General features: G+C 43.0%; 1 protein-coding gene and 1 pseudogene across 6 annotated transcripts in view; both read right to left on the reverse strand.

Annotated features, from left to right (window-relative positions):
• Nucleotides 1–671: 671 nt before the first annotated feature.
• Nucleotides 672–17,408, reverse strand: part of TRIM2 (tripartite motif containing 2) — a 146,472-nt gene continuing 129,735 nt past the window's right edge. For 3 of the 5 annotated variants that reach the window (XM_084768914.1, XM_084768913.1, XM_084768912.1), the window contains exons 9-12: nucleotides 12,744–12,912; nucleotides 11,486–11,556; nucleotides 8,116–8,256; nucleotides 672–5,531 (exon numbers count right to left, since the gene is read on the reverse strand). In XM_084768914.1, coding sequence (XP_084625040.1) covers nucleotides 5,379–5,531; nucleotides 8,116–8,256; nucleotides 11,486–11,556; nucleotides 12,744–12,912 — 534 coding nt within the window. In that variant the 3' untranslated portion in view covers nucleotides 672–5,378. Of the gene's footprint in view, nucleotides 5,532–7,487; nucleotides 7,643–8,115; nucleotides 8,257–11,485; nucleotides 11,557–12,743; nucleotides 12,913–17,408 lie in introns of those variants that run through there. The other 2 variants (XR_014776758.1, XM_084768911.1) reach the window with 2 other exon arrangements.
• LOC311590089 (large ribosomal subunit protein eL34-like) lies at nucleotides 6,147–6,777 on the reverse strand (annotated as a pseudogene). The gene has a single exon. The product of its transcript is annotated as a large ribosomal subunit protein eL34-like (transcript).

The raw sequence follows: 17,408 nt of genomic DNA on the forward strand, positions 1-17,408 counted from the left end.
TTTATAAGTAAACACACTGCCCATTGCGTCAAGCTCTTCCCCAATTCCTGTATCGTATACATCCTGGATGCTACCAAGTGGTTAGCAACATAACCAAGAAAAAATGGTACTCATCTTTTCTTCTTTAGTCCAAACAGTTTAGTCCATAAGGTTATTGTGTAGTTTAAATTCTGGTTTCCTGTCTAAATGTTGTATAAACTCTGCTCTCCAATTGTCCCATGATATGTCAATAAAGCAGCTTATAGTCAGTTGATGAGCAGGGGAGAGAACAGGGCTAGACTTCCTGCAGCCAAGGGAGGAGGAGTTAGAAGAGGAAGCAGGGGATTCAGCCATGGATGGAAGTCCAAAGAGGAGCAGGAGGAAGGAGCTGGAGCTGAGGAAAGCTACAAAGCTCAAGTATCACTGGGATACTTGCTGGGACTAAGACAAAATAGCACAGAGTATTACGAGCAGACTTAAACTGCTCAGATTATGTTGTGGAGCCTTGTATCGTAAAAGAGTCTCAATTATTCGTGTGATAGCCTGGTTAAGAAATAAGTTAAAAGAAACAAACATTGTTTTATACAAATAACTTCAACACAATATTGCAATCTTCTTTCTACATGTTTCAGAGCAACCCCACTCCCCTTCACTCAAGGAGCAATCTGCTAAATAAATGTTCAGTCTGCAGGTGGAGAAAACAAGCTTTATTATAATGATTTGAGTTTTTGTGCATGGTAACGGTATACACACGGATCTTGTTTCTCCTGTGTTTCAAGACAGAATTAATTTAAAGTTTTATTATAGACTAAAGCATCCAAAATACTGTGGTACGTGTGTAGCTACGGACATACAAACACACTGATGCACAGCGTCCATTCTTCTGTTTAAATAGGCAGTCAGCATTTCAATTCATAAAAGAACATATGAGGAGGCGATATCATGACCGATGGCAGAGAGCACAAGACCAGCGTTCTAGACACAAAACGTATGAAACAGATCTGTCAAGGTGGAATGTACAAAATCTTAAAAAAAAAAAAAAAAAAAAAAAGCAAACACAAAGGGAACAAACAACCCTCATACTCAGAGGCAGGCTCAGAAGGCTGCACAGTCGGGAATGATAAAGAATGTTAGCAGAGGACACTTTGTTGGTAACATAACATCCCATGGCATTAAAGCAAAAGCATGGAGGTTAAGGCTGTGTTGCTTTCAAAAGTTAATGGAAATGCCGTACATTCATTGGAACAACATAGCTGATTATTAGTCTCTTCTAGAATATTAATGAACAGCATCCATACATTCTCCACAAACAGACCACACAATCACTACCACACGGTCTGTCATTAGAAAGTGTTTTTGAAGATTAGCATCGTGATTTGTAGCTTGGTGTCATTTAAAACAAGACCAAAAAAAAAAAAAAAAAAAAAGCATTTACTTATACCAAACAAATTTTTAATGGGCACTTAGTTACCTTTATGGCAATATTAGATTCCTAGTTATCAAAAATATTAAAATAATTGTAAATTTTAAAACCTTGCAACATTTACATAAATTAACAGTATTAGGACTTTTGATTTGAAGGAAAATTAGATAAGGTTTACATCAGGCAGCCTTAATGTGATCCTACTTGCAAAGGTCTTATTTTAAAAGCATTCACACACACACACACATACACACATGAAAATCTCCCTCTTCCCTGTTGTGAAGCTGGTGAGTAGAGCGGGTGCTCTGGAATCCAAGTGCATACAGAGATTTCTTTTCCCATTTGGAGTGATCTACAGATGGCCCGTGTTGACATGCTCTCTCCAGTTTCCTCCGTAGGCACTACCAAAGCATTCACCCTTTAGCACGAGGCTCCACATACCTGGTAATGTACCACTTCCAGTCCATTGCCCGTGAGGACAGACATACCCTGTACATGTCATGGGGAACAGGTGTGCAAGAGCTGCATGGAACCCGGGATACTTATTGCCTCAATTGTCAAGGGTAGGAAAGGCGGGGGCTTGCTCGGTTGCCAAGACTAAAGTCTCATCAGAAATCTTACACATCCTTTACAAAGTGGCAGTCATTGAGGCTTCCTAGTCGTGTGTTTCTGGATAGTCAAGTGACTCCCTACCACCCCGTGTCCAGCAGGGGAGGTGTAGGCTGGGAGAAGACACACTGCCATTAACCTATAAAACCTGCTTTGTCCTTAGTGCCCAAGGGAAATCTGAATGCTTACTTTCTCAGTGCGACTTATCGCGAGAGCGTGACATGTTCTATACACGTGACAAAGATAAAGTAAACAGTAACAGTAGCCTAGAAGAAAAAATGCCACTTGTTTTAATCCTTCTTAGTTTACCAGGAACCATTCCACTCAAATGAGACAAGAGTTCATTTCGATCTTGTCTATCTGTACCTTAGCAGCAGCACTTTCCAAAAAACAAAAAACAAAACAAAACAAAAAAAACCCCACATTTACCACAAAGAAATATAGGAAGTGCACACACGTATCCAAGTGTAGACTGTAGTGTTTCCTGGAGCGCCTATGGCAGGTACTTCAGTAGCGATGGTGGGACAGGCCTAAATTAAATTATTTTTTCATTCCAGTTTGTACAAATATGTGTGTATTAAAAAAAAAAAAGAACTGAATTTGTATTATTTCCTATCGAGATATCAAGGCCAACCTTTTATATATGAGGCTGATTAGTTTATGAATTAATTTCTCAGTTCACAAATATCTCAATCATATATATATATGGGCCTGGACTCCATCCCCAGCACCACAAGAACAAAACAACAGCTGGACATAGTGGTGAACGCTTTTCATCCCAGCACTTGGCAGGCGGAGGCAGGTGGATCTCTGAATTGGAGACCAGCCTGGTCTACACAGCAAGTTCCAGGATACCCAGGACTGTTAATCTAGAGAAACTCTGTCTCGAAAAAGACCCTCAAAACAAACAAACAACAACAACAACAAAACCAAACAAACAAACCAAAACCTAAAAGAATATATATATGTGTGTGTGTATGTATATATATGTATGTATGTATACACACACACACACACACACACATACACACTCAAAAGCTTGTTTTTTGCTTGTGAAAATTAACCAAAATTAATTTACTCATTTAAAAAAGCTTTCTTTTCAATAGCCCAGAAACAGTCCTTCAGGCAGACTATTAATAACACAACCAAATCCCCTTGCCAGAATATAAGCTGTAGGAGGACAGAGATGCCTTTTTCTTTTATGCACTGCTCTGGTCCCAGTGTCTAGATGCGTCCCTGGCCCCTGTTAGGAAGCCTGCAGATATGAACACGGAAGTTCATCCTGAAGGCTTGGGCCTCAGGCACAGCTCAACTCTAGGGCTCTTGCTGAGCATGTATGAGGCCATGGGTTCCATCCCCAGCACCATGAAAAAAAAAATTAAAAATCAAAATATGAAGTCAAAGACTTATTTCACGGTAATTCAGAATCAATCTTACTTCATCACTCTAAAACTGGCATTGAAGTTTATGTCTGTCACAGACAGGATTGAATATTTTAAAACTTGACAGAACTAAAATAATAATAAGCCAAACCCTAGTGTAAATCTCTTGAAAATAAAAATTTTCCCCACCAAGATGTTGATTTGGGCATAATAAATTAAATAGATCATTGGGAGTGGCCAGATTTCCTTTCTAAAAAAAAAAATTTTTTTTTTAAAGTCCTGTATCGAGAACATTTGAATTTTAAGGTACTAAGCCATAAACATTGTCATGTGTACCTAAGGGGAGTGTGTTTACAGTATCCATCTAAGGTGCTTGCAATGAACGAGATCCCGAAGTCATCAAACATGTCGAACACAGCTTCCCTGTTGAGTAGAACTGAGTAGACCATCAACCGGTGGCAAGAGACCACATCTTACTCTACAGTATCCGTGACAGGTAATGGTCCTCAAAATGCATTTATACTTAAGTGGAAGGTAATTCAAACTCGGTTTTTTAAAATGTCTTTTTCTTTTTCCTTCTTTCCTTCTTTCTTTTCTCTTGAAAGCAAAGAAGACCATTTGCTGACCAGAAGTCAGGTTTCACCACCATGCCGGGAAACGGCAACACTCTCATTCCACATGGATGGATGGACAGACGGACGGTTCAGACTGCAGCAGCAGCAAAGGGATGTGCTGAAGGGTGTCTGGAGAATGCTTCCGTCTTTCAGAGTGCTGCCTAGTTCCACACACCAAGGATTCAGCTGTATATATAATATATATGTATAATACATTTTATCTTACCCTAACCATGTACACTTGTCCCTTAATGCCTCTACTAGTCAATAGACAATGATAAATACCCATAGCATGCCCTTACCTGTAGTGCGCACAGAACTTTGGTAACACTTGCTCTCTAAGGGGAAAATCATTCATCAATCACATGCCTTTGGTTGACACCATCCATCCTCCAGAGGGATGCTTATGGCTCTCTGTCCCAGGACACTGGCGTCCGACTACATGTGCTGACATTTTTTTTTTTCCAGGAGGTAAAGCTTTCGCTTTCATGATGTGGAGGAGGAATGACATATTGAACACATGGCACGTGAACATGACTTCTCTTGATTACCTTCTGGCATGTTGATCTGAAACGAACCACCGGAGGTGGTGGTGGTAGGGGTACCCTTCCTTTTGCTGTATGCCTTCCAAAGCATCGGGAAGTTCAGGTTTTCCCGAAATAACATATTTCATTTTTTCTGATGCAAGGTGAGCAGAAACTGAGAGAGGCGAAGAGAACACACCGGAAAGATCTTTGAGTAAACCCAGAAAGGCTGCGGAATTTGCATTGATTCTGATAGGCTCAACTCAAGAGGCCCCCAAGTTAGAGCTTGGGAAGGCCTTGCAGGATGCCTTGGATTTTTCAAAAGTAATTTATACGTGGTTGTTGGTAACCAAAAACATGTCACCAGAGTAATAACGCCTACTGTAAAAGTGAGGTTGGAAGGTCCCTAGGGTCTTGTGATTGACGTTAGATAAAATAGGTAACTCCAAGTTTTGTTTCCGGAAGCGCTATGCAAAGACTTACCATTCATTCACTGGTCAACGGATTTGCTAATTCTCCTTAAGGTCTGGTTTGCAAAAATTAGCTTAACTACATAAATCCCCGTCCTATGAGCCAGAGTTCGCAGGTGTAAAACTTCGCAGTTTGTATAGATCCAGTAGAAGAAGCTTCTTTATAAATCCTAAAAGTGAATTACGGAAATTGGATAAGCAGGTTTTTTGTTGTTGTTGTTTTTTCAGGAAATGGTTACATTCAGAAAAAAAAAAAACCCTTGGAAAGTTCACCAAAGATTCTTCCTAGTATGAAAAGTCCTGTTGTGATCCAGGTCCCACTCTGGGAACTCCATTCCAGTTTCTAGTGCAAGGGCTCAGCACAGGGGTGTCAGCTGTTACTGCAAGTACCGATAGACCTTGAAACAGTGGTTTCCGGAGTCGGCAACCACAACGTGGCCGTCTGACGTCAGGGCCAGGCCTTGGGGGCCATAGAGTGGGTCAGCAGATGTGTTGATATAGGACAAGAAGGATCCACTGCCATCAAAAACCTGCGCGGACATAAGATATGAGCATCAGGGAAGGTACATGTGCTGAAAAACACGTATCTAAAAGCAGCATGGAAGGGACGCTCAGGTTTTGTTCGGGGTGCTTGTACACACGCAGTATTTGATGGTTAATCTTGGTTGTGGATTTGGTTGGATCTGGGAGCAACTATAAGACAGCTTCTGGGAACGTTCATAAGTATATTTCCTGAAAAGATTACCTGGGGGGCGGGGTAGAGGGAGGGTCTCTCTCAGTGTGGCAGCACCTCTTTATTATGGCCCAGGCATAAGGAGGTCTGAGAAAGAAGTTGCTGTTTTTGGGCCCCACTGTCTTCTGTGCCCGCTGGTGAGTGCATCTACCTGGTTGTTGCCGCGGCCACCACTGCTACCATCCTTTGCTGACATCGGAACCCAGCGTCTTTAGCCTTCCAACACAGGCTGAAGAAGACCCGAGGTAGGGCAATGGTTCTCAACCTGTGGGTCATGACCCCTTTGGCAAATCTCTATCTTGAAGAATATTTACACCACAATTCATAATAGAAGCAAAATTACAGTTGTGAAGTAGCAACAACAAAAAAATAATATTATGGCTAGGGGTCACCCCCACGTGAGTAACTACTTTATTAAAGGGTCGCAGCGTTAGGAAGGTTGAGAACCACTGCTCAGGGCCTATGGTCTAGGCCTTAACTTCAAGGTTGGGACTGCTGAGGCAGCAGCCTGGTGGACCGAGAGGCTACTAGATTCTCGACTTCTCCAGCATACAGATGACCATGGCTGGACTCATGAGTCACTGCCATGGAACTTGTTGGCCGCTTTATCTTTTTTTTTTTTTCTTCTTTTTTTTAACCGAGCCTTTACTTTTACTACTTAAAAAAGCAACATATTTCTTTTGCTTTCTGACTCTGTGCTTGTGCCTTCAACACTTTCACAATGATTTTCTGCTCCTCAATAAGGAAAGCCCGCTTGATCCTGTCTCAGACACACTTGGCACACATGGAGCCACCGTAGGCCCTGCTGACGTGCTTCTTTGTTTTGGACAGCCTCATCAGGACTTTAGGCCTCACAGCACGAACCCCGCGCAGTCGGCCTGGGCACACACCGCATGCAGATTTAGGTGCTTTCTCAACCTTCTTGGTGTACAGGTAAACAATCCTGTTGCCAGGGGTTCAGACAGCCTAGTTTTGATAGAGGCTGTATTGTAGGAGAGACTATGGTAGTATATCAAATACTGGACCATTTTGAGTGCTTTTAAGCACCATCCCCAGAAGAGGAAAAAGAAGGGGCCTGGCCGCTTTATCTTATATTACAATGGCTGTCACGTGTGCAGTGGCAAAACTGAGATTTTATTTTCCCCTGTTGACGTCTGTATAGTGCAACGTGCCCATCTGGGCAGACGGCAGCAGCCTTTTCACGGCCCACATGATGCCGCTGTGATGAAATAAGAGGCACAAATCCAGACCTGTAAGACTTCCTCCTTTACAAGTTCCTAGGCTCGCTCCTTTGGACTGTTTTGTTTGGCGCACGTGGAGTTTTAAGAAACAACGTAAGTGGGTAGATGCCATGAGGCCACAGAATGTAAACGACACCTGTGGGCTTTGGTAACTTGCCTGGATCCCGGCTTCTAAAGTATCAGACTCTCCTGGCAGAGATCTCAGGAGGCGTTCTCTCTTTTGAGATAGGGTCTCACATAGTCCAGGCTAGCCCCAAACTCAATGTAGCCAAGGATGACCTCTCCATCTCCACCTCCCAAGTGCTAGGGTTATATGTCTGTGTCACCATGCCTAGTTTATTCAGTTTTGGGGATTGATCGCAGGGTCTTGCACATACTAGATAAACATTGATTATACAGGGAGTTTATTATAGTCAGCTTGGACTAGAAAAAAATACAAAATTATAATATAATAATTATATGTGTAGTATGACCATATATATGTATGTATATATGCATTTATGTATATATGTATATGGTTTGAAGTCAGTCAAGCTGGGCTTGAACTCTCTAGATGAAGGCGACCTCAACTGCTTATCTTTTTTCTTCTACTTCTCCATGTGTTGGGGTTATGGTCAAGTATCGACACATTCGGCTTTAGCTGCTTGCTTCCTAACTGGCACATTGACTGAAAAGAAATGATAATAGCAATAAACATAAACAATAGTGTGGAGTGTCTGGAACAACTGTAAAGAGACATGAACGTGTGTGTGTGTGTGTGTGTGTGTGTGTGTGTGTGTGGTTTTTTTTTTCTTAGTGACAATCATAGGTTTTATTAAAATTACTGATTATTGTCTGTGTTCATAAATAAGAGAATGAGTCTTGGAGGCCAGTAAAACATCCAACTAGTGCTTTTTGTTCAATGGTTCTCTTGACTCTCAGCTATGAGCACATTATGGGTCCAAGGAGATAAACATTCAAACCAAAAAAAAAAAAAAAAAAAAAAAAAAAGGTTAAATAAAAACTTTGAATTAGAGGATTTGGTCTCCCTTTCCCATTTGAGTGTGTGTGGTGTTAGGCCTTTGGGTTCTAGGCTGGGCTACTTTTCACTTGAGACAGCTCTCTCACCCACATCGCTGCACCTATTAGCGGCCAGCGTACCTGGATCCTGCTGTTTCCCCAGTCAGCCACAATGATGTTTCCGTTCGAATCCACCGCCACACCTGTTGGCGCATTAAACTGTCCGTTTCCTTCCCCATTGGAGCCGAACTTCAACATGAATTCTCCTTCCTGATTAAATACCTGTATGAGATATTGAAAAACTCCTTTACTTAAAAATAGCTGACCCGACCAGATTGCTTTAAAAAAAAAAAAAAGAAATTACTGTCTGAGCAAGACCTGTGACTTGAGAAACGTGTGAGAAAAGTGGTCTATAGACTAGGCTCCTGGTACCTGTGGGTCCCATATCATATGCAATATCATTTATTATTTATCAACTTCTTCTTTATCCTGTCATTAACAACTGGGTGCTAAATACTTATATTATTTTTATAAATAATAAAATAATATAAAAATATAAAATGTTATGAATAGAACTCAAAAAAATATTTTTAAACAATACTAAGTATTATTCTATCTTCAAACAAGTAGCTTAGTTTACTAAATAAATAAAAATTCAAGAACGGGCACTCTGTCTCGATAGGATGGATTGTCATTCGGTTTGGATCAGGGTTGTGTTAGACCAAATATTCAGGGTTTATTATCAATTTTACTATATCAACATAATAAGAACAAGAGGGCTGGGCGTCATACTTAGGGAGGATATAGGCATTTATGTGTGTCAACGTGTGCATGAACAGACAGTAGCCATGGGTGAAGAAGAGCAAACATGGTCTGCTGCGTCTGCTGAGAGTTTCTAAATCCTAAGGCTTTCACAATTAGGACCAACAGAGGCTGTTCCAAGTGAGGGGTAAACAGAGCTCCTAGGCAATGCTCTCCCTTGCCTGGTGTGAGTGATGGAACACTCACTCCGGTTTGCTGATTATTCTTATTAAGAGTGATACACTATACACATCAAATAGAGGTGACAGGGTTTGTTTGTTTATGTTTTATGTACATTGGTGTTCTGCTTGCTTGTGTGTGTGTGTTTGTGAAGGTGCCAGATTCCCCAAAACTGGAGTTACAGACAGTTGTCAGCTGTTATGTGGGTACTGGAAATTGAACCCGGGGTCCTTTGGAAGAGCAACCAGTGCTCTTAACCACGGAACCATCTCTCCAGCCTCGGGTTACAGGTTATGAAATGAGACTTTTAATGACAACATTTAATGTATCTAATGGCAACACTATAGTGACCAGTTTTATCTTGATGTTTCAGGTGACACTTAACGACTCCGAAGTATCCCTAGGATGTTATTTTAAATATCCATTATGAGGATGCTTACATGTATGGAAGTGTTAACTAGCAAATCAACTTTAGAGTGAAGGCTGTTCACATGTGGACCTTGGAGGGTCCACAGCTTGGAGCACAGATCTGATCTGAGGATGACTTCAGGACCTTCAAGTCCCTGTTAGCTTCTTAGAAACAAGCACAGGTAGCTCTTGCTAATGGGATAAATTATAAATGCCCCAGTGCAAACTGGGTATGCCACAGGCGCAGGGAAGTGGTGCAGCATGTGCCTAGCATGCATGAAAACCTGAATTTTATCTTCAGCAATAAGGGAAGGAAGAAAAAAGAGAAAGGGAGAGAGGGTAGGAAAAAGAGGGAGCATTGAAAAAGTTTCCTTAATTCATAGTCACATATATACACAACACTGTAGCTTTAAAGGTCAATATGTTGGAGTTGGTGAGGGCACTGTTATTCTATGCTCCTTTCTTTATTAATTCCTACCCATGTTCCTTTTGGGGGTCTTTACTTAGTTTTTAGACCCAGTATATTTTTCTTGACATTAGTGCATCTACTTCATATTGAAATAAAGAACGCAGACTTTGCTTTATATTTGTTGTTTGACTTTTGTTTTCCCCTTTGATGTTCACTGAAGACGGAGTCTCAATATACAACATCTACAGCAGGATTCCGTTATAATTGTTCTATTTTCTAATTAGTTGTCCATGTTCTTGGCTGCTATGGCTTGGATCTGAAATGTGTCTTCATAGGTTCATGTGTCTCCAAATTCAAGGATGTTCCGAGGTGGACTTCCTAGAGGGAAGTTGATGCTCTGACCTCATCAATGGACTGACTCACCGACAGTGTCATCACTGAATAGACCTGTAGGGGGCAGCAGAAACCAGGGGGAGGCAGTCTAGCCAGGCTGGAGGAAGTAGGCCACCTGTGCGCGTGCTCTTGAGGGGGGTATACAGTAGCCCTGGGCTCTGACTCTGCTTCTCTTTTTCTGAGGAGTATGTCTGAGACCAGGAGACCATGAACCAAAATAAACCTTTGCTCCTTGAAGTTGTTTGTTCTCTGGTATTTTATCACAGCAACAGAAAGCTGACCCAAGTGCTTTCTGTATCATATTCAGGAAGTAAACTGAATCCTGAGTCTGTAGGCACAGCGGGAAGAAAAACCAATACAGTATCTATAGACTCCTGGACTCCACCAACATTGGGAATTGAACCCAGCGCCTTGAATATGTCAGGGCTGGACCTTCAGCCCAAATGACTAACCCTAGAAACAAAGGCAACCCTGAGAAGACATGCTTGCCAGCCTACTGGTGTGACCACCTGCACACCTTCAATGGAGCTGGTGTGACCACCTGCACACCTTCAATGGAGCATGTGTCACTCCTGGAGAAACTGTACCCGCAGCTACTGAATATATTGAATCACTGTGTAAAAGACCTCAAAGCAGAGGTCTTATAGTAATATAGATGCCTCATATTGTCAGAGGAGGCTGCTCTTTTTAAATTTAATTTAATGTATTTATTTATCTGTTTGTTTGAGACAGGGTTCCTCTGTATAGCCCTGGATGTCCTGGAACTCACTGTAGACCAGGCTGGCCTCCAACCCAGATCTGCCTGCCTCTGCCTCCTGAGTGCTGGGATTAAAGGTGCGTGCCACCGCGTCGGCAAACTTGTTATTTTCTACGGTGCACCAAGTGCAAGAAGAAATAAATACGTGATACACTGTGGGGACAGCCATTGACTGATTGCTGACCTGCCCCAAGTCTGTTGCCATAGCAGAGTTCCAACATCTCATGTTTGAAGGCCTTATGCTGCGGAAGATCCAGACAGTGAATTTTTAGTTTGTTGCTAGTCAAGTAGCAAGTAAGCTCCAGAAAGTTCTGTCTCTACGTCCAAACAACTGTTTTACAAAAATTTTAAATCATGTTCATTCATCCCAGCTTCCAACTAAGAAAATGACGGCCAACATATCTTATCCAGCTAAAACCTTCGTGTTGAAGCTGAAGTCAGAGCCCCATAGGCTTACTCCGGGATTCTGAGTGTCTGTCCAGTGCTGTACGTTACCCCCAACCAGACCAGTTTCTCTGTAAAAGCAGTTCGGAGTTAGCAACAGTTGGAGGTGCTAACATTACCTTGACAGAATGATTATGGAAATCCGTAATGATGATCTCGTTGTTGCTGTTTACAGCTGCGAAATGGGGACCTGCAATAAGATGCGGGGGGAAACACATGAGGGCTCCGACAGCAAAGACAAGGACAAGATAGCAGTCGTTGCCACACTGGACAAGGTTAGCACGTTGACTTCATTAACAAAAGGGCAAAGGACAAAGCCCCAATCCATGGACAATCACTCAGCCAGACTCCCAGCTCCAAGCTAGGTCTTGTATGTTTCTCAACTTGTGACTGTCTGCCCTGGCCTCTCCCCACCAAGCGCCTAAGAGTGGCAGTCCTAAGAAAGCAGGATGAGCAGATGTACAGAACTCTGTACGCCACACCCACCACCTCTGACCAGGAGATGCTTTTTGCCAAGTATAGGAGGTGAGGGAATCCCACAAAGAAAACCACGGTCATTCTCAGCCCTGGGAAAGAGGCTCCAAAATACACTTTTTCTTCTGAAAAAATAAAAAACTGGGCAGAAAATCCACATTTTATAATATTGAGTGACTATTCAAGTCTGGCCAGGACAAAGAAGGAGAAAATGAGCCCAAAGAAAAATGATGCCAACCAGCGCTAAATCTAGCCAAGCATCATCTGAAAAGGAAATCGATGGGCTGTGCGCAAGCTTTACTTGCGGATGTGCACATCCAAGTAAGCCTGTGACTGCAAAATTGCAGAGCACAAAGTAAAAAGGACTGCCTCTGTTGCTCTATGCAAAGGCTCTACATTCCTGCTCTCTTGCAGTTACCTACAAAGGTGAAATAAATCCGATCCAGAGGCTCGTTAAAGAAAACTGCAGCCATGGGAAACTGTAGTTCATTGTTCTTCAAACACCTGTGTGTGTGTGTGTGTGTGTGTGTGTGTTTTAATATTTTATTTTAAAATGTATTATTTTACTTAATACAAATATTTGAAAATTCAGTATCTTCTGTGTGAACAGTCAGTAGAAACCATTTAAAGGCTACCTGTTGAATGGAGCCTTCTCAGGACAACTGAGAGCGTCTACTTTGGTTCCGCCCCCAGCACTTCCCCCAAAGCCAGCACACACATGGGGGGTTGGGGGGGCTAAGAGTGGGGGTGGGTAGAGGGTGGGGGGGTAGAGGGTTGGGGTAGGGGTGGGGGGTGAGGGGTGGGCACGGGGGTGGGGGTGGCGCTTCAACATGCCCAAGCATCATGCAAATGTGAGCAGAAGAAGCTTTGGAAAGGGGGCTTACACATTACCGTCAAGTGTACCTGCAAACTGCCTGTCCCCGTTTCCTCGGCTACCAAACCTGGTGACTATTTTCCCGTTTGGCTGGAAGATGAACACGCAGCACGCCTTGTTGTCCACCACAATGATGTGCCCATTTCGGTCCACAGAAACGCCTTTGGGCCCCATCAGTTTTCCTGATCCGATTTTTGTCTGTTAGAAACAAGCAGAGAAACTGGGTATAAACACTGAAGTTCAAAGCATTACAGAAGCCAAGCTGAGGCTAGAGAGCTGCCTTAGAAAACCATTTGCTTGCATGTTCAGAGTAGCGTGTGGAACGATGCTATCTCTGTCCCACAAAACCCGGATCTGCCATATTCAACATCTGCTAGTGGCACTCACATAAAAGCTATATCTTTGCTGGATGTGGTGGCGCATGCCTTTAATCCCAGCACTCAGGAGGCAGAGGAAGGCGGATCCATGTGAGTTCGAGGCCAGCCTGGTCTACGAAGTGAGTCTAGGACAGTCAAGGCTACACAGAGAGACCCTGTCTCGAAAAAAACAAAACAAAACAAAACAAAAAAACACAAAAGCTGTATCTTTAAGACATGTGCCATCAAATGTGGGCCACAGTGGCCTTCTGCATGGACACTTGGTGAAAAATCACTTGCTTTGAGCACATCTGGAGTTCGCACAGACAGGTTCACTCACTTCCTCTAACCTTAAGATTCCTTGTTCTTTTCCTGAACAGAAGCCATCACTGCTGCTGCTATGCCTCACACTTAGCACTGAAATCTCAGGCATTCGCCATTAAACTTTATTAGAATTAAGTTCCATGTGGTTAGAAGTCACATCTGTTCCATCCCTTAGGGCGTACTCAAGGCCAACCACACTCACCGATGCAACCATGGTACTCAAAAAGCACTTGTTTACTACATTAAAAACAAAAGTCTAGAATTATTTATAAGCATGGTTATTATTTGTGTGTATGTATGTATGTATGTATGTATGCATGTATGTATGCAGGGAGGTAAATGTCTATGTATGGTAAGTGTGTAGAGGCCAGGATTCAATTTTGGGTGTTGTTCACTGAGGGACTAACACCTTGTGCTTTGGGACAGATCCTCTCATTGGCTTTGAGCTAGCTAACCAGGCAGATTGGCCCAGCATCAGGGGTCCCTGGGATCTGCCATTCTTGGCAGCATCCATCTCCAGCACGCATTATCAACGCTGACTCTTTAAACATACGTTACAGGGGACCAAACTCGGGTACCGGTGCTTATACAGAAAGCCCCTTAGAGACTGAGCTATCTCTCCAGCTCCAAATCATGACTAAATCCTCTCATTTTTCACAGGGAGAGCAAAGCACTCGATTTTTATTAACCCTAGGTTTCCATATATTTGAGTTCTGCATGTATACCTCAACCTCATATCAAAAATCTCTCCTGAACACGTGCAGACCTTTTTCTTTTCACTATTCCCTAGGCAGCACACAGCACAGCAAATGCTTACAAGTCATCTGCGTTGTATTCGGCACAAGGAATCTAGAGATGATTCAAAATAGGAAGGCGTTTACAGCTTATATACAAACAGTATCATTTTGTACGAAAAACCTGAACCACTTTGATCTTGGTGTCCAGAGGGGTCCCAGAACTGACCCCATATGGAGACTGGACTTCCAGGAGGCAAAGTCAGACCTCAGAGTCTGTAGCCTAGGAAATGGAGGTCAGTGGTGGCAAAAGGGAAATCTTACTTTTTATTTTATTGTACACGTATTTTAAAAGCCTATTCGTGCTATCTTTTACATTAAAAAACCAACCTCCACCAATTGCATTTCATAGTTTCTGCCACAGAACCCTCTCTCCCCAGGCTAGCATTGCCTGATAAAAATCTGTGAGCAACAGATGCACACTTTAACTTTTTTTAACATCTATTTATTTTACTTTATGCGTATGAGTGTCTTGCCTATATGCATGTCTGTGTGTGCTTGGTGACTTCAGAGCTCGGAAGAAGGCGTCGGAGCCCCCTGGAACTGGAGTTACAGACAGCCAGGAGCCACCATGTGCTGGGTGCAGGGCTCTCTACAGCAAATGCTTCCTCCTCCTAGCCATCTCTCCAGCCTCCTGCATATGCATCTTCATTTCCCGACGCAGGGATGGAGCTTTCCCTGCGTAGGACTGACTTCTCATGGGACTCTTTACTCTTCTAAGTTTAAACACAATGAGAATTCAGATGTGGCCACCTTAGAGCAGAGAGACGCAATTACTTTGAAAGGAGACATCTTGTCTTAGGCCAGGGAATCGCTTTGTGTAAGTTTGATTCTCATGCTGCAAAGAAGCCCAAGGATCAAAGAAGCTCTAACATACCGGCATGTGAGGAAAGCGCTCACGTGCTTTCAAGCCTGAAAGGAAGGTATCACACGGGATCAAAAGCTGCCTCTCTGCTCGTTACTGCCTAACATGACTACTACTTACTGCTAAAAACAGCAGTAGTAACTTAGAATGACTCAACCATATAAGACCAAGTGGATAATTACCTAGAGTGAAAACAGAAACCAAAGGATTTTATCTTTGTTTTAGTATGGCAGGCCAACTAGGCAGAATCCACAAGCACAACTTAAAGCTGAAACCAGTGTCCCTTTCCCTCCATTTCCCACTATTGTTCGGCTGCAGAGAATTCTACAAAGTGAAATAAGAAGCCATGCCTCATGGCTTAGAATAGTAAGAAACACATTCACATCTTGGCATTGGACGGTTAAATGAGAGCACTTAACTCAGCAAAAAGCTTGCAAGTTCAAGAGGGAAAAGTTGACACAGTTTAGAATACAGTGGCCATAAAGGTCACCATATATCTTGTGTGTGTGTGTGTGTGTGTGTGTGTGTGTGTGTGTGTGTGTGTGTGTGTGTGTACTGAGCACAAAAGGCTCCCAGCTGGGCTGAAAGATATAAGCCATGAGAGAAGATGAAAGGGAAGACATAAAAAGAGGCAGAGAAGGATAAATACTTCACTACAGAACAGATGTCTATAAAAGCGGAAGTAAGATGTTACACATCTGAGAAATTAGGAACCAACACAAAGACTGTGCTGTGAAAGGAAAGCCAGTTGCACTGTTGAGTTCACTCACTGTCCCATTAAAGAAGCAAAAACAATACTCTCTTGATACTAAGTTGTAGACTGCACACCTGGGAGAGCTTTTCATGTGGTATCCTTTTTACTTTAATAGGTTCTAACAAACCAACATCTGTCCTAAAGAAGTTCTTGCTGCAACAGGCAATGTCCTTCTGTCCACTAGGGGGCAGGAGCACTTCACAGTGTTTTCTACACCAATTACCAACCGCGCCCAATTTTAGGACTTCAGTTCTTCCGAGTGTTTATTCTAAGGTATTGAGCTATCAAGTCATAGGCATAAAATGTCCTCCTAGCTAGCCAACTCTTTCTCAAAATGCAAAAGCTGTTGTAGTATTTGCTCCCCAACCTACAGATTGATAATCATTTTGTCCTAACGTAAAACAAGGGCTCTAATCTGAGAGTTAAAAAAAAAAAAGTAACTCAGATCACAAACACCATCTTGTAAATATCATGAGGTAGCCATGACAGCCCTAAGACTTCAAATGCCTGCCATCAGAGACTTGAGACTAGCTTTTAAGATTCCACAGTGGATTAGGAAAGCACACTCCACACCTGCAGAGAAGGCAGTGGTGTGGGGGTGTGGGGGTAGGAGGGTTGGGGGGCTGGAGAGGTGGGGGGTGGAGGGGTGGGGGGCTGGGGGTGTAGAGGGTATAGGGATGGGGGTGGGGGGATTGTGTGTGTGTGTGTGTGTGTGTGTGTGTGTGTGTGTGTGTGTGTAACCAAACACCTTCATGAGGCCATGAAGCCACAGCTGGTCACACAAACTTTATGTTTTGGAAACGACTATAAGAGTCATGGAGAAAGAACGCTTGTTAGAGGAGACACATAGAAAAATCCAGAAATAAATCTCATTTAACTTGTACTCAAGTTCTGTGAGATAGATGCATTTAAACTCTGAAGTTTAAATACTCAGAGAAATGATAAAGTTTCCCAAAGGCCAAAAGTTCATAAAGCAGGGGAGGCACGGCCCTCCAATCAGGATGTAAAGTGAACAAATAAAGACATAAAAAATTTGAAAGTTAATAAGGCACAGAAGTGGCATTCCAGGGCTTGATCTGAGTTAAAGTTCATGCTGTCTAATAAATTAGAAGCCTTTGGATGGTTGGATATGAGACTGCATAAAGCATAGTGCACACGGCCTTCCGGAAGGCCTTTGACCTTTGACCTTTGTGACTAAACGTATGAAATGGCCTGAGTGATAGCAAAATTCCTTGGTAATGTCTGGGAGGAGAATCCTATTATCCCCACTGGGCTCCTTGGTGACTTGTGCCTTGTGAAGAAGCAGAGGCTCGTGGTTGGATCTTGATGCGGAAGGCCTAGTCCCCTCTGGCGCTGAGAGATGGTAGGGCCCAGTGGAGAGCAGGGAGGTCACTGGGGCACATCCTTGATGGAGGTTGTGGACCTCTGTTCACTTCCTCTTTACTCTGCTTTCCTGCTGCCTCAAGGTCAGCAATTCCCACCAGCATGGGCTGAGCTCAGTTCGCCACAGGACCAGAGCACGAGAGCTGAGGGACCATGGACTAAAGCCTTCAAAACTGTGGGCCAAACTAAGTCCTTTCTAAGATGGTTTTCCTAGGCAT

Source organism: Acomys minous (genome assembly GCF_964271855.1).
Source record: "Acomys minous genome assembly, chromosome: 19".
In the NCBI taxonomy this organism is placed as follows: domain Eukaryota; kingdom Metazoa; phylum Chordata; class Mammalia; order Rodentia; family Muridae; genus Acomys; species Acomys minous.